The following is a 23210-nucleotide window of genomic DNA, read 5'->3' on the forward strand; positions in this document are numbered from 1 at the left end:
CTGATGGACTCGTGACCCTCAATAACCTTCAAAAATTGCTCCAAGGAGAGACTCTTTTTGAACATGTAAATATTCTGTGCTTCTGCATGCTATATTATGGATCTTTGTGCCTGACCCAAGATTCCTCCGTGCTTAAAAAGAGCCCGTACTTTTAGCTTCTGACGTTTGCGTATCACTTTTTCCAGTCCAATGACATAAAAAAAGTAAAATAAAGAGAGGAAGAGGGAGAGAGAGAAGAAAAAAACATAGAAACCACACAGAAAGATTGCGAGCTAAATGGTAAAAGAACAAGTTATTCATGGACATCTCATGTTCTGCTTCACAGAGCTCCTAATATAATTAAGCATAACAAGAATGCATATTTATATATGACACACAATATCTACATCTTACACACTATTTTGTTATACTTTAAAACAATTTTTATATTTCCTTGCAAAATATTAATAAATTTTATATAATGTATTGTGTACATCAATGATACAATATCAATACGGTGGTTTTTATGGTTGCTTGCGACTCGTTCTAGATTTTGGATGTAGTTGCTTAGCGCTCATAGCGATTCATGCCAAACCGAACTCATTGCTTTTCGCTATTTCAATTGATAAGGGCCACTCAACCGCTAGTCGCCTATGCCTCCCTCCCATCCCGCTCCCTTCTTGACCTCTAAAGACTCTTCTCTAAGGCGTCTTCATAACACCACACCATCGAGCTCACCCACTTCCCTCTGCTTGATGATGACAGTCTACGGTGTGATCTACAGTCAGTGATCTCGACGGAGACAATTGCAGCAACTGGGGACAATAACATCTCGGCATTTGGACCTCTTGTTACGCTGGCACCTCTCCCCACCCAAAAGCTCGCCTTTCTCACATTCTCTGCTGGTTTTCTGACCTGGCGTCAGTTTCGCATCTGAGCAAGCCTAGCTCGAGTTGGCTCAAAAATAAATAAGCCAAGCTCGACCGGAGCTGAACTCAAATTGGTAATGTATAATTTGAGCGAAGCTCGAGCGAGCTTGCTCATGACGGCTTGTTCACACTCCTAGCATCCAGCATCAAGACCGACGCTATAATTTTTGGGTTCTTTATCTAACGACAGCTCAACAACTAGCCACTAAGGCCAGTTTTTTTTTTTTTTTTTTTTGAATCTGTTTGAATGTAACACGGATTAGATTACACATATCAATAAATAATATGCCCATTAAGAAAAGACAGAAACATTCAATTGGAAACACAACAGAAAGATTTGAGCTTAATATTCCAAATTTTAAGAGAACAAGCACCAAGACCAACACGAGCATTTCAAGAGTTCTTTATTGAGAGAGAGCTTTAGAACCCAGCTAAAAAAGAAAAGAAAAAGAAAAAGCCACCAATAACCACTCTTTCTTTTTTTTATCTTCTCGATTGTAACAGATCGGTCGCACAATGCACTTACCAACAAATAATATACATATTTTACAGCAAAATCACAACCATCCTCTCATACCCTTGACATTCCGCAAGTTACATGCAGATCACACGCAGTCCATTCAAACTATGTGGAGACAAAGAATGAGTAATGATGATAAATACAGAGTTAAAAATTAGGGCAGGATTTGCAGTTCACAGCCTCAGCAACTGAAGAAACTACGATGACAAGACAGAATGCAGTGCAAGCTGCTGCTGGGGCTGCAAGGAAGACCAGGTTGAAGCCAGAACTGACGGAGGCAATGTCTGCTGAAGCTGCCTCAAAAGATTGATCATCCTGCTGGCAGTCTGTTCAGTGGCCAAATCCTTGCCCCCACATAAAATCTATACAGAGAACGAGCACCCAAGTTTATGAACGCCCAAGAGCTAAGTGAAAACATGATCCAATCCAAACTAATTCCATAGGCACTATTAGATGTGCTGTAAATGTAAGGCTTATTTTTTCCCACTATTCAAATATTCCATCAGTCTGTTGAGACAAAGTTGGTGTACATTAAAGAGTAAAGACATGATTAAAGAGTGACAAATCCTCCAAGATACGTTACCAAAAAGGTTACATGCTTCATTCATTTTCTACTCACACTCAACTTCTTGTCATTTTCTTTATGGTAAAAAAAAGTCCATTAGATTAAAAAAAAAAAAATCCATTAGATTAAAAAAAAGTACCCTTGTATTACACCCTAGTTCTCCTGTTCTATCTCAAGATTCAAGAGCCTACAGTGCAACATTTGATTCCCACTTTTGAAGCGTAGACACAGAAATATACAGATATAAAAAGATATAGTGCAGAAAGCCAGTAACAGCAACAGTAAACAAGCGTCTTGTGCACATACAATAAACATTAATGTTTAATTCTTAAAAATTTATATATTTCTAAGCCGCTCTTCTACAGGCTTCCTTGCTTTTATGGTTAGGGCATGAATAATGGTGAAGACCAATAAGGTTTCTATTAACACAACAAAATATTGCGGCAATGAATGTTGCTTGCTTGATCTAATTCAACTATAAGCAATCAGAACCACACTGCCGCCCACCTCCCCCTCAATATTCCCTTTCAATTTTTCCCTCTTGCACCTATTTCTATCATAACTGAACTCAGCACCTTTCCCCGATACACCTGGATTAACATTGACATGACAAAAGGATTGAGTATAGAACACGAACCTGACCTATCACTAGAACTCTCAAAAACATCAAAATTAGGAAGTTCAGGTGACAAGGGAGAGAAAGACACAAAGGAGTTCAAGCAAGAGAAGGATCAGAAAAGGGGATATGAGGTACCTGCCAAGCATACTGTGGGCCAATCAGGGCCTAGATCGGGCAATGAGAGCAGCATGGAATGACGAAACTCGGTACAAGTAGGATGACCACTGCAATGGGCAAGGTAATGAGCAACGTTGAACATGAAGGCCATGGTAGGCAAGGTACGCAGAACCGATCGAATTGATGTACCGGTAGGAACCGGTACCGAACCAGCCAACCGCAAAAAAAAAAAATCGCGACACGCACGCATTTCGGCCACGGAGTGGCATTTAAATGCCCATGCCGGCCGCATGGGCTCGCTGCCCCACGCGCGGTTCCCTACGTGCGGAATCGCGCGCGGGCTGCCCCACACGCAGAGCCCTTTTTTCTTTTCTTTTCTTTTTCTTTTCCCTTCTCTTCTTCCTCCTTCCCGAACTCTCTTCCTCTCCTTTCTTCCCCTCTCCTCTCTTCTCCTCTCTTCCCCCCTTCTCCCGCAAGCAAAGAAAGGGCCGAAACCGCGAGCAAAGAAGGGGCCGAAACCGCGAGCAAGACGGGTGATCCTCATCGGCCCGAGGCGACAAGTAGGCTTCTTTTCTTCTCCTCTTCCTCTTCTTCCTTCCTCCTCTTCCTTCCTCCTCTTCTTTCCTCTTCTTCCTCTTCTTCCCCGGTGCCAGTACTGGGCTTGTACCGGTTCGCACCAGTACGGGCAAGGAGCCGTTCGGTTCTAACCCTAAAGGGATCGAAATCGAATTCAATGGCTGTACCATACCAGTGCTAGCTGGTACCGGTCCGATACAGGCTAAACCAGTCGGAAGACCCTGATGGTAGGTGCAACTGGTCAGCATTGAAAATGAAAAAAGTTCCATTAGTGTTAGGTGGGATTTTAGTCAAGTAGCCAACATGTGCTCTGCACATGGTTTATTTTAGTGGATGGCATTAGATGGATGGGTACAACCCATCAGTTTGATGGGCAAATTAACAAAAGGTCCCTACTTTGCCAATCATTTACTCAATAGTGACTATTGGAAAGAACTTCTTATTCCCGTCCCAATAGCGGAAGGCCAGCTAGTTATGGACCTTAGCTATGTACAAACAAGGCACACACGTGTATAAAACAAGCAATAGAGTGAAACACATGCATAATTGTGTAGAAAACAAGGGATAAGCATACTAGGTGATATACAGCATATCCCTCTATCCTCATAACCACATCTGATGCTACATCTGAATCCATGTAACATAAATCTCTCCCCCCCCCCCCCCTCCCCTCGCTCCTCTAGAACTATAAAGACAATGGCTTAGAAGTCTACTAGCAAAGAGCTTAATTGAGCTCGAGACCTTCTGCCTCTCTTTGTGGTTCTTCTCCTTATGGTGCTCCTCATCACTTGGGTGGTCAGATCCAAAAGCAAAAACACCTCATGTTCAACCTTCCTCAACAAGCCAAAACATCTTGAAACTCCGATGCTGCTTTTGCCTTTGTCATGCTTCACAATGCTTGAAAAAGCAATTGCAGTATGTAGATTGTATATAGATTGTATAGGGACTATATAGCACATAGGCAGCATGAAAGCACCTAGGCAAGTACCAAGATGGAAGCAGAGGATGTAGAGGTGGGAGATGAAGAGGTAGAGAGGAAGGAATATGAGAATAGGAGGAAAAATTGGCAAAGGACGAGATGAAGCAACACAAGGAAGGAGAAAATGCAAGGTACCAGATAGCATCTGACTCATTGTCCATGCAAATTACAAAACATCCAAGCTGCAATACGAACTTCCTAGGCCTACGCAGGTGCCCAGGCTAATACTCTGACCAGCCACATATCAAGATAGCTGGAGGCCCTATCCAGGATGGCTAGGGAGCTACATATGTGGCCACATATGCAGATCCAAAGATCAATTTTAGGAGAGCACTTTTTACTTTTTCACTCATATATACCATAGCTCCTAGTGTCAAAAGCTTCTTTTCCAATTTTAGGAGTCCAATTTGTGCAGTGAACCGCTACCATGCATACCCTGACTCCATATCACTCAGCAATGCAAGATAGCAATCTTGGTTCTTCTTCTTACATTTTTAGCACGTGAATTTCCTCTATTATATGCAAATATTTAATTATGGGGCTTGAGTTAATTCTCATTATTAATCTTATACTTGATCATTGGACTACAATAATCATCTAAAATGTGGATTACACTCCACCTTCCACCAGTAAAATGGAAACTCTAGGGCTGCATTTTGACCCTCAGGTTCCATTCCACCATTTTGGTCTCCACTTCACCGAAATACTACATTAGTTCTCTAGTGAATAAGAGACAGCTCTGCTTTGGAGCCCAACAAACAAGAGGAGGTCTTGGTGTAATCTCTCACATTAATTGCTCATGCTTGGGGCTTTTTTTTTCTGAAAAAGAAAAAAAACTCCGTCTGAATTTAGAAACTTGATTTTGAATGCTAAAGAGTCCTTCATAATTACTACAAGGAGTTTATTGAACCATTGGATGAAAAATCACGAAATTTCTCACTAGCACCCTTCTTCCTTGGTAAATTTCTTGATGTTGACTAGCTTATCCCTACACTTTCCTTCTAATTATGTATTTGATCCCCAACAACTCTTTGGCACTCTCCTAGATGCATCTATATCAAAAATGAACACTAGAAACCACTGAAACAAATAGGAAGAAAGAATCTTATCTAACATATACTCCTTAATTTAATTAGTTTGGACTTATCTGAGTATCCAGAAAATGACTTTATTAACTCTGCCAAACTGCTGAATTGTTTGGACTAACATAGGCTAGTTGGCGATGGGATTTGGACTCTTCAGGCTGGTGGCTTGGACTACGATGTTTCTAGTGGACCCTTCATCCAGAAAACATGGTTGCCTGTGAATGGTATGCTGTACCGGTCGGTACCAGTCGATACAAGACGTACTGTACCCGTACCGATGGGTACCGATATCGGTACGCGTATGCTTGGCGTACCGCATACCGTACCGACACTCGGTACGTCTATACTAGTATGGCACCGGTACGGGGTTCGGTACCGGTACGGCGAACCTTGCCTGTGATAATCTTAACATCGTTGACTGTTTCCTTGTTCAGTTTTCAGATGACAGCTAAGCTGCCAGATAGTAGTGGATAATATATTCCACTTGCAAAAGATTGACATTGAAACTAAAAGAAGACAGTATTCCCCTCTCTTCCATAACCTATGAAAGAAAGCTTAACCAAGAGAAGAATCTTATCTAACATGTACTCCTAAATGTAATTAGTTCAGACTTATGAGTGTCCATAAATGAGTTTATGAACTCTGCCAAATGAGTTTGCACTGACGTAGGCTAATTGACAATGCACTTGGACTCTGTAGGCCTATGGTTTCAGCTATGATGTTTCTACCAGACCCTTCAACCAGAAAACATAGTTGACTGTGATAATCTTAACAAGGTTGACTCTTTCAATGTTCAGTTTCCAGATGACAGCTAAGCTGTCAGATAGTAACTGATAACATATTCCACTTGCAAAAGATTGACAATGAAACCAAAAGAAGACATCGGTGTTCCCCTCTCTTCCAGAACCTATGAAAGAAAGCATAACCAAGAGCCAGAAAGAAACAAGAATGTATACCTGCTGTTACACATGTAAGCATACATAAAACTCAATGAAGTATCACGGTTATATATATAACTAAAATACAAATGCCAGAAACAGATAATAAAGATTATAATTTGCAAAATGACAATTGAATATTAGTTATTTTAGGTCTAAAGTATATCTGAAATGAGAATGTGATGGGCTGACAACAGAAATGGTTGTACAGGGGTACAAAAACACAAATGCTTAACAAATAAAAGAATACCTCAGCAAAAACAGAAATGATCTTGGGGAGATATTGATTGTTAGGACCCAAAAGCTCCCTATCTGACCTGTGAACAAAAGCAAAAAAGTACTGTTCATATACTTCTCAAATTATGCAGCTTACAGAAAGTAAAAACAATTCACCCCAACAAAAGCATGGAGAATCATATTTTCACCAAATAGAGCACCATTGATCAGTCTCATAACAAAGCATAGCACAAATTTACCTTTCAACCATTGAACAGAGCTGGTCGTGTACAATTTTTGCCTCAATCAGATCATTTTTTATAGGCAAGCAGCTTAACCAAGCAGGAAAAACCTGCCCAATGTAAAGAGAACTTTGTGATACAAGAAAAACCAACGTATGAATCATATGCTGGCCTTTTCGCCAAACATAATGCAACCAACTTTCATTCTTATGTTCAATTTATGGAATGACATTAAAGATGCATTTATGAAGAGAATAACAGACTAATAAGATGATGTAAACTTCACACAACTGAGAGGACTAAATATGCTAGATTGCCTTCTCCGTATAACTAAGAATATTGTCATGAAACTAAAGATAAATACAGCAGGAGAACGATGATAGCCAAAGCATGCAAAAAGAAAGATGGAAGTCCAGACAATATCATAGCAGATCAGCTCAAATTAAGTCTCACGAAAATGGGATGGGAAGCCCATGCATTCATCACCACTACAAATAGCCACTGAAAGGTCTGAGGAGGTTTAGCAACAATGAGAGTACTTTAACAGGCAGAAAAGTTTTCCGCATTAGCTACTAAAATATCCATGCAATTCTGATCACTCAGTCTTCACAAAGTAAAATATGCTATGAGAACTGCAAAAGGACCTTCGACTACTGTTAATGACATCAGAAGCTAGATAAGTTTTCATGAAAAAAGATGATATGCACACTAACCATTACCTTCGTTAAGAAATTCAGAATCACCAGAAAATAAAGAAATATGCAATTAACCAAGATAAGTTGAAACCAATTTTTCATGTAAACTCACAACATAATGAATCTCAATTATTTTTTTCTTCCTACCAGTAAATATCTAATATGCTTTTTCAAAAGGGAACCCCTAGAGAGAGTGTTCCAAGAATGTCAGATCTCATAAGCACAAACTGTATTGGATGCACCTTCAATATATTTCATGCTTCTTTCTTTAGAGTAGATTTACACATACAAGAGCAATACTGAAATACCTGAGCTGCATCAATACTATCCCGATGAAACTGGCATATTTTCCCTAGAGCTAAAACAGCATTGTCGTAAGCCATTACATTGTCTGAATCAAGTGCATTCGGATGTCTTATCACATTATTTAACCTGCAGAGAGCCTCTGCAGAAAGACAGTATTTCATATAATGTATTAGATAAAAGGTCACAAAGACTAGCAGATATCAGAAATACACAAATTACCTCCAACTAGAGGTCTAAATACAGAACCACCAAACTCTGCACAAACCCCAACACCAAACACTGCAGCCTGAAAGTAACACATACACTGAAATCAATCCATGGTGACTTAAAGAGGAAGATGGGAAGTATGTGTTCGTGAAGATAGAGACAGGCAGAGAGAGAGAAAGAGAGGAGGCATCCAAATATGCACCTGTCTGACAGCTGCATTTCGGTCATTGCAAGCTTCTAATAAGAAAGGAAGATATGTGTCATAATACCTGACATACAGACAGATTAAAAACTATTAAATACAAAAATGCATATAAAATCACATTAAAATCAAATTTCATGTAAAACTCTTACTTAAGAGCTGCTTCTCGACATTGTTCTGCAACATCATCAAAAATACAAATGGCAATCCTTCTTTCTTCAGCTGTTTTATCCTTACCCTAAAAATAAAAGATTGTGGAAGTCAAAGAAAGCAAATGCAGGAAACTGTTGCGAAGCTAGAGCAGAAAATAATTTGCAAATATCAGTTGTAGTCCACATATAAGTAATTCAGTTATCTTTTTCATTGAAGGAGGTGGTTTCATTCAAATGCATTAGAAGAGACAAAACATTAGTCTCTGAGAAATTAGAGCTCTCACCGGTGTAAGGAACACCTAACAGTCTATTTTACAGCTGTGGTGAGCCATAAGAGAGGAAATTATTATAGGTCTTGTGAAAATTTTTGTCTACTAATATCAAATTAAGTGCAAAGGACTAGTAGCAAAACATGAATCTCAGCCACCACTTCGCATCATATGGATGACCTGAAACACTAACCTTAAGGAAGAAGTACCTCAGGTTTTAACTGGAAGATTATCAACTGAACTTATTGTGCAGGATCTTTATTTTTAAAGCTAGGTAGTTTCTCTAAAATTTAGCAAAGGTCTTTCAGCACACTCACCTTTGTCTAAGCTTGTCTTCAGTTTGGAGGTTTATGTGACGAATATTGTTTTAAGATTTTTCCTGCCTGATGACTAAAGGTGTTTCATAGCAATACTTGCATGAAAATGGACATAATTTATCAACAATATCACAAACAAGATTTTATCCTTGATGTTGACCCCATCGGCAAGCAAAACAAGAACTGGCTTTCAAGAGTAAAAACAACAAAAACGATGATATTATGAAAAAGTGCATCAAAGACCAATGTCATCCAAGCCGCAAGTCATTCTATCTCAATAATACAGGTCCAATACTCTGAAGTAAAACATGCATACTACAAGCAGCTAGAGAAAACATATGAAAGGTAGCATGTCAGCTATGGAACATACCCACATGGGTGTTATATATATGGAAAGTTCATCAAAAAATGGTATAAAAGAAGCCTTGAATGTCTTGATCAAAGTGCCCAAGCAATCACCAACCTGCATCAAAAGAATAAAAAAAATTAAAGAATTCAACTGTCATAACTTGTAACAGATAGCAGTGACCAAATTAAATTTCTATGTTAAACATGATATATTTTGTGACTGAAAACACACTTGATCAAAGACTTCTTCTTCTTGTTCGTTTTCTTCTCTGAGTACTTCCCCTTCTTCAGCATCAAAGTCCTCTGCTTTTGTCCTCTCTGCTCTCTCTCTCTTTCTAGTTGTGCTAGCTGTTATCACATGCTTGATTTCATCCACTATGCATCTGACCTGGTTTTCATCGAGAAGTGTTCCAGAGAGCTGAATGAATACAACAAACACAGAAAACGTTAAGGCTCAGAGCTGTTTTGGTTGTCATCCTAAGAATAAAAATACCTGAATATATGCATGTTTTCATTCAAATTGATATATATAATAAGTACTGCACGAGTTAAACATCTAACAATAATTACAATAAAAAATCTGTTTTCTCTTCTACTTTCCTCAGAGCTTGGTGTGTGTACCATGTTTGTTAGTAGAATAGGTTTTCAGCCCTGAGAATTCATCCTTGCACTTGATAGTGGACTCGGTCAGAATACCAAACCCCTACTTCTCCTCATAATCTAATAAAATAATCAGATCTAAACTTCTTCACAACATTTTATTATCTAGCTCAATTCTCACTGTTTCGGTTTGGAGACACGAATCACATATAATCTCATTAATATTTTCAGAGACACAAATCACATGTGATCACATTATAATCTCTATGCTCAGAAAAAAAGTGAAGCCAAAGCTACCAATTTTGTGAGAGTAAGAAGTTGCTAAGTTGAGTCATTGATTTTTCCTACCATGTGAAAACTTGCATAAACTCTTATGCATCCTTTCTTTTGGATGATCAATCACTTACAAGTGTCACTGGTGACACAAAAAGGCATATATATGCCAACTTGCATTCCAATTTAATTTGACCTATTAATATACAGTCCACTAATTGTGATATGTAAAGAAGATAACACAGAACTGTCAAAAAAGCATTAATAACTTATCAAGGCAATCAAAAATTTAGCTAAGCCAAAAGGCTGTAGGATGCAAGCAGATTGCGAGGAGTTGTGTTGCATAGCACCTGCGCTTTAGATGAGTGCCTAGGCAGGCGCAACACACATCATAGGCAGCCCTAAAAAATAAACTTATAAAACCGATATAAATATGGAGAAAAAGTATGCACATAAATAATACGTATATAGATAACATGCATGTGTACATACAAAAATGCATATACACATATTTATGTGTGCGAGTATGCATGAATATGGAGAAATATATATGCATATATATATATATAGTCCAAACAACTTCATTGATTCCTTCAATTGAATCTTCCCCCCATGCTAGGGGTTCTTTGTCCTCTTTAATAACATACTCACAGATGGTTGACCAAGCTTTGTGAAAGGTGACTTTTATTTGTACCCCATCGAATTTTGGGAATGCCTTTCTAAGGATCTTAGGGGCGTTGCTTTTTCTTGCATTGTTGTTTTTGATCCTAGCAAGAAAATGGTATCCTTGATCTTGGTGATCTTCCCTCACGACTATAAAGGATAGGCATCCAAAACACTTCTGTATTCTGTCTAAAATCTGTCCCGTATCAATTCTACTCGTTATCTCCCTGTCTGCTCTATCGAGTGTATGCAAAACATACCTTCGAATATCTGAGTGTTTGTTTGTCATGGTTTTTGTTTGTTTTCCACAGTTCCTGTCAGCGAGTGATAGTTTCTGCTCTCTCTACGATATTTAATGTCCACTCTCCCCCCTAATCTTGATAGGGTGAGTTCTCTTAATAAAACTTCTTCTTTCTCTCGGTTTTCCTATACCAATAATGCATCTGGTGTTTTCTTTTCATTAACACTTATTTCCGATATCAAATAAGTGTTACAGCTGCATTGGAACCCTATCCATATCCAATAGTGTCAGATGCTGCCATGGGACCTATTTTGGAGCACCCACTTCTATATTTTGTGTATGTACTGCTGAATTGCGCCACGTTGGTTATTCCCATTGCTTGGCTGCATATCTTACATACATGTACACCTAAATAAGTGCCCCCCTTCCCCAGCCCCCTCTTCTGTAAGTGGCCATCTAGACAACCAAGATCGTTCTTCAAAGCATTGACAATAGTACCATATGCTCAAAAGCAAGCAAGAACCTTGGTGACATAATTCGTAAAAAGGAAAAATGAAGCTTCAATTACTGCAACTAGTCTAACCATATCGAAAAGACAAACCTGTGTGCATTCATTCAATGAATCCAGCATGCTTGCACAAATCTCTGTCTCAGGTTCCTACAAACAGATTTTGTTCCAAGTATAAAATCTCATGCTGAAAAAACAAAAATTCAGGTGATACAGAAAGCAAAAATAAATTAAAAAAAAAAAAGCTCGATAATGTGTTTTAGGATTGCCTTATGCAAAGCTTCAACCAGAGCTGGAATTATATAGTCAGATAACTGTTTAACATACGATTCATCACGGCCTTGAGCTTGCCCCTTCTCTACTGCTAACTTGGCTGACCGTAGTAACTCTGGCATGGCTGAGACCGGCACAGGAATTGCACAGAATTTCAGATGTCCTCAGAGAAATAACTATAAAAGAAAGATTTAGGAGTAATACCTGAAACTGCAGCCTTCCTAACTTCTTCATGGAAATAAAATTTCAGCAGTGGTACCAAAGTAGGAGCAACCTGCACTAAGTTAAATCTCATTCAGTTACCAATATTTGTTTGAGCAAATAAATAAAAAATGAATAAGCATTGGATTATAGATCATTACCAACCTGATCAATCCATGGGAAGAACCCCTCCTTGAGCTCATCAGCATAACAACAAAGCATGTTGCACGCTGTAGCTTTCTCCTCCAAGACGCTAGTCCTAATACCAATCCTTTTATCCCCAAGAGTGATTGTTTCAATGCTGCATCCAGTTTGTAGATGTTTGCTATTAGTGGGTTTTTAAGTCAATCAATGTTTCACCTATCACATTATAATATTAATGAATTTTCAGTAATATCAATCAATTTGTAGATATACATGCACATGTAAACATACAAACATATGCATATACACATAAATTTGTGTAAACATAACATGAAAACAAGCCAATTCCCCCTAATTTCTATATTCCTCCTTGATTTTGATATTTGTACTTATTTGGAGGGTTGTTCCTCTATATTCAAAGCTTTGGAGGAAACTTTTTTTCTTGGAATCATCTCAAACCAATTTAAGCCGAGTGAAAAAAAAGAGGCAGTCCAGTGTACAAGCCTCCCACCATTGGTACATCTAGGGAATGTCAAATGTACGCAACCTTACCTCCGTGTACAGAGAGTAATCTTACCGTTGTGCCAAAGCTCACCCTTAGTTTAAGCAAGGCAAATGTCCTCTTAGTTTAAGTTGTTTCAAACCTGTGACCTCCAGATCACAATGGAGCAAACTTACCATTGCACCAAAACGCACCCTCAGTTTAAGCAAAGCAAATATCCCATTTTACATGTAATTGATATTCACCAATTTTGTTTTCTCAGTTGAAACATTTTTTTCATTCTCTAGTTCATGTAACTGATGGGAGGCCAAGTAGACTGCATGTGGAACATATATCTAAGATTGGCATCAAAATTTTCACATGGAGTTGAAGACAAAAATGATCATATTGCCTCACAAGAGGGATGCTATTAAGCTTGTGGAAAGTCACATTTTCTTTTAACATTGCTATCAAGAGGGATATATTAACAAAGTAGAACCAGCCCCTTCAACTTCTTTATCTTTTTCATATCTGGAAGATGTAAGGTGCAATTTTTTAATACTTAAAAAGTTTTACTGGGAATATCTCAAAGATGATGGAAAAATTAATCTGGCACATGTGGTGTTTCTAAGCTCCAACAGTCAAGCACCAAGAGCCCATAACATGGCTTAAAAATTATGCCTGGAACATTCCAGATTTTATAGGGCAATACAAAATTAACCACTAGTTAAAGGAATTAAAATTCTATGTTATGGAGCACGAGTTTAATTTTGGTTTTAAATTTTCCATAAGGAGACCGACCATAAAATGACAATGGCAAATGTCTTGACACGGAAAAAGCATTAAATCATTCAAGTCATTAGTCTGTCACTAGAAGAGATATTTTATTCTATTTCAGTTTGAGCCCCTTTATTTCGAGTTTATTTGGGGCAAAGGATTCTTATGTAATAATTAGGGGTCTATTTGTAAACAACCATTACAGTGAGAAGTTTTCAACAAATGAAAATTTGCTTCATCTGATGAAGTCCAAACCCCTTTTTTGGGCATATGGTATACATCAAATGAAAAATAAATTGTTGAGCTTTTCATCTTCCGATTCCCACATATGAGATATTGTTTGAGATGCAATGCCTCTACAGAACCACAAAATTCCTTTATTTTTCCCCTTCACATTTTTTCTTTTATTTCTGCTTACCTGTACTTCTGCTGCTCTGGACAGTTCTCTTTATTATCCTAAACCAATCACAGCACTTTAAATCCTCAACGACTTACAGTCCTCATCACTCACACTGATCTATGATAGACCAATTCATTGACCTTGAGGACAGCCGCCAGACACCTTAGGTTCAGCCAGCCTAAACCCAGGCCTCATATGTCTGATCAGATTTGCTGCCATTGCAGAATCAGCCAGTCCTCTGAGTCCTCCAAATTTTCCCTTTTAACCCAATATTCGTCTCTTATAAACCTCGATCTCTGCTGTCTTTTGATCAGCAGAAAAGAAAAGGAACTCTTCTGTAGTTCTCAACCCAAATCACCCTTCATTGACATCAGAACAAATAACTGGTTACTCCAATCTAGTCGACTCACTATTTAGCAAGTGGACATTGTACCTTTAAGCCTTGCAAACTGAGATCATCCATTTTTCTTCAATTTACTTTTAACCCTAGCCTCTAAACTCCACATATGTATGACCTATTTCCTTCCCATATTGAAAACCAGAACCTGCAGCTTTAAATTATTTTTCAAATCCATGTAGGTTAAATTATAATTGAAGCCTATAGTAGGTTTCCAGCCTCTTATCTCTTAGCTCTTTAAACTCACTTAAGAGGAATTAAGACTACTATAGGCCCTGCTTTTTAAGATCTTCCCTGCAGCAGCAGATTCCATAGGTGAAGACGAGGATCTTGAAGCATCGGTTCGCCATCTAACTGTGGCAATCCTTGACATACAGGACTTGTTAAACTAAGCCTTTCTTGCATATTTCCATTAGTTCTTGCATATTTCCATTAGTCAATTGTTCTTTTGCATACATTCTGACTTAATTAAATTTTAAGTCATTGCAACTTGCACGCTATAGAAGCTAGGTCACATATAGGTTATCCCCCAGGTCAGTTCCATGCTAAGGAGCTTCATACAGACTGGGCTTTGTAAATTAACAAACAAAAAATTGATCCCAAAAAATAGGACATTAGAGTCCAATGAGTTGAAAAGGTTGTGTAACTTTTTGCCTCTATAGCACATCCATAGTTGCATAAATCAAAGTCCCCAGTGAGAGGGAGGGTAAAGCTTTGTCAGACCTATAATTTAGGCAAAAACTCAACTCTACAATGTGTAAAATGCAGAGCCACGATAGCATCATAGTGTTGGTCTTTCTTCCACTATGATCGATCTCAAGTTTTAATTAAATTATTTCAAGCAACATGAAATCAAGAAACAATCATTTCAGTTTGTCTGGTGCATGGTTTGTGCTTAACACTGATTACAATTAATTTTTGAGATTTTCTTCTCATCAATTAGTCTCTGTTGCAACTGCAATTTACCAAATAAAAGTATATGTTCTCTTTAAAATTAATAACTCAAGTGGCTGGTGATTTGTTCCGAGCTCAACAACAGATCGGGATTATTCACTCCTTTCTGCCTTCTCCATTTTCTTCCTTTTTCACTCCTTACCATCTTTACTTGGAAAGAGAGGGGTGGAGTGAGGGAGGGATGGAGGGAGGGGGGAGAGAGAGGGTGAGAGAGAGAACATGTTTAATAACTTTTGTAAGAGTTCTCTTGGACTTATCCCATAACTAGCCACAACAATAGGTTGGGTACAAGTCCGATCAGCCATTGTCCCAGGCCAAACTCAAACTACATTCCTGAAATCCAAAGCAGGATCTAACTTCATGTGACGGTTAGATCTATACCACATACTGCATCAGTGGTTACTCGATATGCTGTTGGACTGTCTTGGGCATAGTGCCTACCAATGTCTGCTAAACCAGGCCGAACCGTCCGATTCGGACAGTGCCGAGCCGACCCGATGCAAAACCGGGTTGGTTCCCGTTATGAATTCGGCTCTGGCCCCGTACCGGCCGGAACCTCTACCGAGCCAGCCGGAACCGGTAGGCCCCAGAAGGCATTCCCAACAGCAGATAATTTGCAGCGGCTCTCTTCACCGTTTCCCCTTCCCAAATAATCAAAAAAATCACCGATTCGGCAGCTCAGAAGGAAGATCCAAGCCTAAATCAGGTGTTCTTCCTCTCCCCTATCTCATTCCCTCAATTTTTTTTGGAGCTTGAAAAAATAGCTCGAAAATTGCAAATTAGAGAGGCGAGTTGATGTGCTTCCTGACTATGCTAATGATCCGGATATCTACGAGAGCCATCACCATTTGACCCAGATTTAGATATTGGTATGTATATTGTACTTTAAATGTATGTAATTGATTGTATTATTTTATAATTTTCACGTCACTACATGATTTGAGGATATTTTATGTTGTTCCTTGTAGCATGCAATATCTCACTAATCATTTTATCATTTGTATCATTTTAAAACAATAAGATGCATCATTTAGATTGAACTGAGATTATAAAAACATCAAGAAAACATCAAAAAAAAATCAAATTAGACTTAAAATCATTGAAAAAAATTCAAAAAGAGTGATTACCAATTAAATATTCTTGAAAACTCCCTCCCAAAAAAATGGACGTGCCAGTACGGAACCAACGCCCTACCCGAACCGGCCTCGATACAGTACTGAACTGGTACTGGCCGCCGACCGGTACGGGTCCCAATACCAGTTCGGCGGACCTTGGTGCCTACTATTTGTCCCATATGCTAAGCCCAATAAAACCTATACCTTTCCAAATAATCAGAATATTTTGGACATGCTTCATAATCTTTAGTCATGAAGATTCAGGACACTGCTGGACTTCACTTACTGCATGATTGGCTAGCTCTTTGACAAGATACAAGTTAGACCCGTAACAATTTAAGTGGATATATATATATAAGCCATTAGACTAACATGGGTTTGCAGTACAAATCTATGAGACACCCTTTAGAAAACCTAGATGGTAAGGTGCTCATAAGAGCGATCAAATACTTGGAGGAAGAAGGAAATCCATACAAGAAAAAACTGAAACCAGAGCTGATCAGATCAAATCCGATTATTGTCCATGCCAACATATGACCAATGTAAAATCTAAAAGTTTGTCGGTGTTTCAGGTTTTCAGATTCCACTTCACCTACATCTGAAAGCAGATCCAATGAACTCTGAATTCAATTCTAGGATCCACAAACATGACCCAGTAGCCAACCAGCCCCTCCTTTTAGACTTAACCCTAAGATTTGGTCAAATTTAGGTCAAGTTATTAAGCTATCAGCCTTCAATGAATGTCTCCTCCACTAAGCTTTTCTTTTTGTTTGTCCACTACAACTCATGAATCTAAACAAAGGAGTAACGATAGAAACTGAAAGCTAGGAATAGTAATCCTTGAAAAACATGAAAAAAAAATCATTATTGTTTTGCTACATGATGAAAAGAGAATGCGGTGGAAATAGACATCATAAGCTGCACCTTTATTTCATTTTCCTGCCCATGATTTTTTTTACATTCATTTTGACATGCCACATCCATTTTAATGCAAGCCTTATTAAATGTATCCTGAAAATTATTTCCTTCAAATTTAATCCCTGATCAAGAAAGCTTTACTAAGTCCAGCACACACAAACTACAACAATAAGAACATATAAAGAACCTAAGAAAAACAATAGACCTCATAAGCTGCAACTTCATCCCATTTTTCTGTCAGCCTAAGACTCCTTTAACATTCATTCTGAACATGCCACATCCATCCTTAATGCATTCTTTATTAAATTCATCCTAAAAATTTTCCTTAATATAAGCTTTATTAAATCCTACATGCAAAACATTTTTTTCGGAAGTTCATCAATGGGGTGCTAAACTGGCAGTAGGCCTTAATGGACCAGCCGGTTACTACCTGTTGACAGGCCTTAATGGGCTTGTCTGGGAGGTTGCCTAGACCAAGCACCATATAAAGGCATCAGGTCCAAGCTCTCAAGGCAGAACAAAAAAGTTAGGAAGAAGAGCCTTTGCAAGAAATACCATTCTCCTGTGTTTCTACTTTATTTCTTCTCTCTTGATACAGGTTGGGCTAGGTTAATTGTACCTTGGGACGATATCGCCGGATACCTGCACGAGGGGCGAAAAATCGTTCTTAGGGCAGCATGTAGTTTGTTCAAAGATTTTATCCGGAATACCAGTTTAGCATTCACCATTACTTTTACCTATATATTTCTACAAACACAATATCATTGGACAACCTCTCCACCATGCGCAGTCAGTTCATCTATGTCGAGCAAGAAATATCAACTTGAGGTTAATGTTTACGCAAGCCCCAGAATTGGCAAATAATCAAGAGAGCCAGGTGATGAACCAAGTCTATTGTATTGGCAGTTGAAAAGGCAAGAGACTTGCTGGAAGTCACTCATTCTTTAAATCAGCCACTTAATTTATATTAGCAGATTTTCACACTATTTCTATAAATTAACAGTTTAACACCTTAAGGCGTACATCATGAATGTAAACAACTAAAACACTTTCAAGATATGCAGAAAAACTTGAAATTTATACTAAATTTCCAAATGAACAAAATAGAAGTATGACACCAATAATGTTGCCATTATTGGGATCTAGTTAGAAATTATAACAAGGCTAGATTAGATTAAGTCATTAATCAAATCGTGGATCCTAAGATGTTGTCCTGGTTTCTTTGAAAAATAAAAATGTGGAAGATGAGAAGAACTGAGTCAATCATGAACTAGATGGATGAAGAATAAAAAGTCATTCTATACAACATCTAGTTTCCAAAAACCCAGACATGTCATGTCTAGTCAAACAAACATCATATCTAGGTATTCAAGATACATCCTACCTGCCAATTGAACCACCTATTTTTAAAAAAATTTAGGAAAAAGAGAGATAGGTATGAAAAGAAATTTCTAGAAATACAAAAGTTTGTCCCAAGGGCCATACCGGCCCAAATCGGGCGGTATAGGGTATACCAAATCGGGCGGTACAGAGTATACCGAACCATACCGCTTTAGTACCGGTATCCTGTACGGATGGCCTACCGATACTCAGTACACCAAAAAATTCCATACTATATTGTACCGATACTATGCTAGTGTAGCGCCGGTATGGGGTCTGATACCGAGACGGCGAACCTTGGTTTGCCCCTTGCTTTTAACTTCATAATCTCCAAAATTTCTTGTTCTTTACTTTGTAGAAGTTAAAAAGACTAACAGGCTTGTTAAATTTACATGTTAAGACTTATTAGTGTAACATGATCAAATTAATTGAGTTCAAAGAAATTTGACTCCAACACAGTTTTAAGTTTTATATGTAACATGATCAAGTCGGTTGATTCATAATAAATCAAAAGAATACTTTTATAAATCCTTACATATCAGTACCCATAACCTATAGAGACAAGTCACATTCATTTCTAAGCATGATTAGGTTGAGACAGAGTAACATGGAAATGCCCAAGCATCGGAAAGGAAATCAGCGAGGAAAACTTGTATAGTTCAATTATGCAAACTATTTCCCTTAATACCAAAAAACAAGAGGGACAACATTGTTTGGAGTATTAAATGTTGTGGCAGGTCCAAAAGCAGATTCATAATTGGAAAAGGTGAGGTATGAGCTAAAATTATATCATAACTTTGCCAAGTAGGACACAAACAAAAGCCCAAAGAAACAATAACTACTAGAATTCTAGAATAAAAAAATTGAGAAAATCATCAATTACATACAAATTACAACATGCTTCTCATGTTAAACAGCTTATAAAAAATGAGAAAATGACTGCATAACTATACTTCCACAGAGTATCTACCAGTGCAAATATTTAAGATGTCAAACTGATAATAAACCTGTCATCATCGGATTCATCAATATCATCATCTGAATCTGCAGAAGTAATTGTAACATCTGGTTTGAGCTGAGCAGATTGAAGCAATGGGGGCATGACCACATTCATGTATGGAAGAAAATCCTGGCCTAGGCATTTACAAAGTCTCGCCCATGCCTATGACATAAAATAGGAACTTAGGGAAGGAGAAGAGCAGACATCAAGAACACCACATAATAAGCTCAGAGAACTAAAACATACCTGCAGCATGTAGCTTGTTATAGGATCATCCGTCTCCAACTGAGATCCTTGCAATGTCATCAGCACTTCCATTACCTAGCATTAAATATTCAGCTAGAGGCATGAGATTGTCATTGACAATTACTGAAATCATCAGCCAGATACATCCAGCTGCAACCACTGAGAGTTTTAATACCGCATCTAAAGAAACCCGGGAAAGAATAAATAAGAAGAGTGACAATGGATGGCAAATCTATGAGTAAAGTTATATATGTAAAACAGTAAAAAAAGAAGCGCAATAATGGCAAGTTGCTGTTTGCTAGGCTATTTGTGTCAGTTTTGGAATACAAGATGTTCCTACAAATCTTTGTGTAAACCAACTCTGTCTCTCCCTTTGTAGGGCCGACGTTACGTATCAGGGTATTGTCCAATGAAGGTCACAAACATTTTTGAGCCAAAACTAGAACAGATGTCATTCCTCTATGAAAAGGTGCTGCTATGAGTAACTAAATAATGGCTTCACCAAATAGAGAAAAAAAAAATAAAATATCTACATGAAGTGCAGAATTTTCACACTCGCACAACATTTTCTAAATGCTTCTCTATTTCAATTTTTCCTGAAAGATCTACTTCCCCGTATCCAAAAGAACCTCCCACTTTACATAAACTGGCATGAAAACAATTAGATAAATTGACATAACATTTTGAGCCATGCTGTAACTAAGCAATCCTGCAAGATTTCTCCAGACTTGGGAGGAATGTATGCAAGGTCAAATGAAGATGACTTCCGACATAGCGAAACCACATTTATTTCTGAGGCACCTATTATGTTCCAAGAACTCTGTTAACAGAAAATGTTCTGCAGTTTAAGCCTGTCAATCATGAATGCGCCAGTCCATTACAAAGTTCAAGTTTTGCCATGCTTTGTGAAAGGTCAGTCATGAATAGATTCCCCTAATGGCTTACAAGCATTTATATTTCAACAATGTGCTGTCTCAAGGTGAGGACTTTATATGTGTGTATTAGTAATTAAATCACTTAACTAGATAAAAAATAAGCTTCACCTGGATTTATATTCAAGAATATTTATAAAATAGGGCACATAAAAAAATCAATCCACACCATAAATGACTATAACTAACAGAATGGACATTTGCAGCATATTACATTAGGAATCGACTCACAGTGCCTTAAAAAAAGAAGCGTAAAGGCATCAAAAGTAAGTAACATTTTAAAAATCTGACCTGTTTAGCATCATCCCTGAACTTATCCTTGCCTACAGCCATTCCAACCAAACTAATGCACTCCATGGATTTGGCACGGAGCATTCTAGTTGACTTGTCAGTAGCATTCATCAAAATAGCTTTCAGGTATGGCATAACAGCATCATAGTACTTTTGGAAGTATTCCTGCATAGATAATATGATGTCAAAAAAAAATATCCAATCAAAGCAAATATAATTTTATCAGCCTAACAATGCCTTCAACAAATACCTGTGATGAATCTGCCACTGATGCCAAAGCTGTCAAAGCTCCTTCTTGCACCATCTGCTTCCCATTCTGAATATAACATGTCCCACATTTCACAAACCCTTGGTAGTCTCATTCTCAATAAGAAACCATGCAGCATAAGATGTTGCAATAGCAAAGATAATAATGATGACAAACCTGTAGCAGCACAAGCAATTTGCCCACAATTCCATCCAAGTAAGGTGTCAAAATTTCTGGAGTACAGTTTTCGCTGAAATTCAGGATTGCAGAAGCAGCGTGGGCCTGAAACATCAATCAAAATATAGATCAGGCACTTCCTACTGAGAGACAACTTGAAAAGTAAAGAGAATATGACCTAAAAGCCTATATAAGCAAGAAGACTTGACAAATTACAGATTAAGTATCTGATTTCAAGGCAAGCACATACGAAAGTTTCAGATTAAAAATAATAAATAAATAAATAATCCCCAGAACTGAAGGTACTAGTAAGTGTGCATGATAACAAAATCAATAGTACGAATGGAACTGTGAACGAGAACAGCAAAATTATCTTCTTAAAGTACGACTTATGCACCAGAAAAAGTCAGAAAGGTCATATGGACAATTTACCCCATAAAAATGTAAAAGTGAAAACAGTCCACTGCATCCCATTTTCAGCTCCCACTCGATTTTCAGAAGTTGCATTTCCTAACTAAGCTTTTGAGATGTGAGCTCGCTTTTGGCACTCCCAGAGCCCCCACACCCCCACCCCCCACCCTAAAAAAAAAACAAAAAAAAACAAAAAGGTCGAGCACTTAGCTCATTGATTGCTTAATTTGCATTCCAAGTCATGAAATAGTTAATTTTTAATTCACCATTTACATACTACTCAATTTTATTCTGTTTCCAAAGAGCCCCATTAAGAGTCAACTTGCGAATGAAGTTAAAAAAATGGGAATTGGTTAGTGGCTCTTTAAGAGAGAGATAAACAGAAGGGATATTAGATTCAATGAGGAGAAAATAAAGATTAGAGCAAAATGACTACATACTACATCATTTTCACAAATGATTCTTTAAAATTTACACTCAACAGGAAAAAGGCAATCCAATATCAAAGTTCTTTAGAAACTACTCAAAACTTTTTCATTAAAGGAATGAGTACGGCCAAGTACCAAAACGTAAAGAAAAGGTAACATTCCAAGTAAGATTTGGTCAGTTGCTTCCTCCCAGATAGATATACTCAGATTTCCATGAAAACAAACACGAATGCAGATCATATTATGTACGTAGATTAAGTAACACAATAAGAAAATATCAGGATTTGCAAGAACCACATCGTCGCTTCTAATAATTAGTAAACAATTATGTCAAAGTAATTTATAAGCTCAACTGGTAATGACAGTTGAATGAATGAAGTTACGAAGCAAAGTTGAAGCATGAAAAAATTGCAATACTTTGTCATAAAAAATTAGTAACAATGCAAACTAAGAATTTAGAGAAAATTCTTTATTATTTTTCTAGAACTTTAGAAATATAATTAACAGAATTAATATTAGGAAGCTGAAGTCTTAATTGAAGACTTTGATTTTTAGTTATTAAAGTTGTAATTTTTTGTATTAGGAATGTAGAGTTTATGAACTAGAATTTTAGTATTAAATGTCTTAACTTACTGTTATATGACTGGTTTAAGAAAATTTCAAATCAATACCATCATGTTTGACATAGTGTTTTAGAATCTATAAGGGCTCTAAGGAGCTTTGAGTTTGTAATTGAAAATTTATCACTAAATGAGGTATTTATAAGAAATCAACTCCTTGTTTTCCTTCCCTTCATTCTCCTTTTCACATTCTCCAACTCGGGCTTGCTCCTTATCTTATTTTTCATATACTTAGGGCATTTATTTGTCAATTATCCTCAAATTTGATATCA

The 23210-nt window shown here is 37.6% G+C and overlaps 1 protein-coding gene across 1 annotated transcript in view; it reads right to left on the reverse strand.

Annotated features, from left to right (window-relative positions):
* Positions 1 to 1283: 1283 nt before the first annotated feature.
* LOC103716983 (importin-5-like) overlaps positions 1284 to 23210 on the reverse strand; it is a 28891-nt gene continuing 6964 nt past the window's right edge. The window contains exons 3-20 of the mRNA XM_008805206.4: positions 21480 to 21584; positions 21306 to 21371; positions 21056 to 21220; positions 19833 to 19907; positions 19594 to 19748; positions 12186 to 12321; positions 12024 to 12093; positions 11816 to 11943; positions 11640 to 11696; positions 9494 to 9679; positions 9284 to 9376; positions 8328 to 8413; positions 8176 to 8242; positions 7986 to 8052; positions 7769 to 7905; positions 6784 to 6875; positions 6558 to 6624; positions 1284 to 1790 (exon numbers count right to left, since the gene is read on the reverse strand). Of these exons, the coding sequence (XP_008803428.2) occupies positions 1626 to 1790; positions 6558 to 6624; positions 6784 to 6875; positions 7769 to 7905; positions 7986 to 8052; positions 8176 to 8242; positions 8328 to 8413; positions 9284 to 9376; positions 9494 to 9679; positions 11640 to 11696; positions 11816 to 11943; positions 12024 to 12093; positions 12186 to 12321; positions 19594 to 19748; positions 19833 to 19907; positions 21056 to 21220; positions 21306 to 21371; positions 21480 to 21584 (1917 nt within the window). The 3' untranslated portion in view covers positions 1284 to 1625. The remainder of the gene's footprint in view (positions 1791 to 6557; positions 6625 to 6783; positions 6876 to 7768; positions 7906 to 7985; positions 8053 to 8175; positions 8243 to 8327; positions 8414 to 9283; positions 9377 to 9493; positions 9680 to 11639; positions 11697 to 11815; positions 11944 to 12023; positions 12094 to 12185; positions 12322 to 19593; positions 19749 to 19832; positions 19908 to 21055; positions 21221 to 21305; positions 21372 to 21479; positions 21585 to 23210) is intronic.

The sequence above is a fragment of the Phoenix dactylifera genome, unplaced genomic scaffold (assembly GCF_009389715.1).
Source record: "Phoenix dactylifera cultivar Barhee BC4 unplaced genomic scaffold, palm_55x_up_171113_PBpolish2nd_filt_p 000051F, whole genome shotgun sequence".
In the NCBI taxonomy this organism is placed as follows: Eukaryota; Viridiplantae; Streptophyta; class Magnoliopsida; order Arecales; family Arecaceae; genus Phoenix; species Phoenix dactylifera.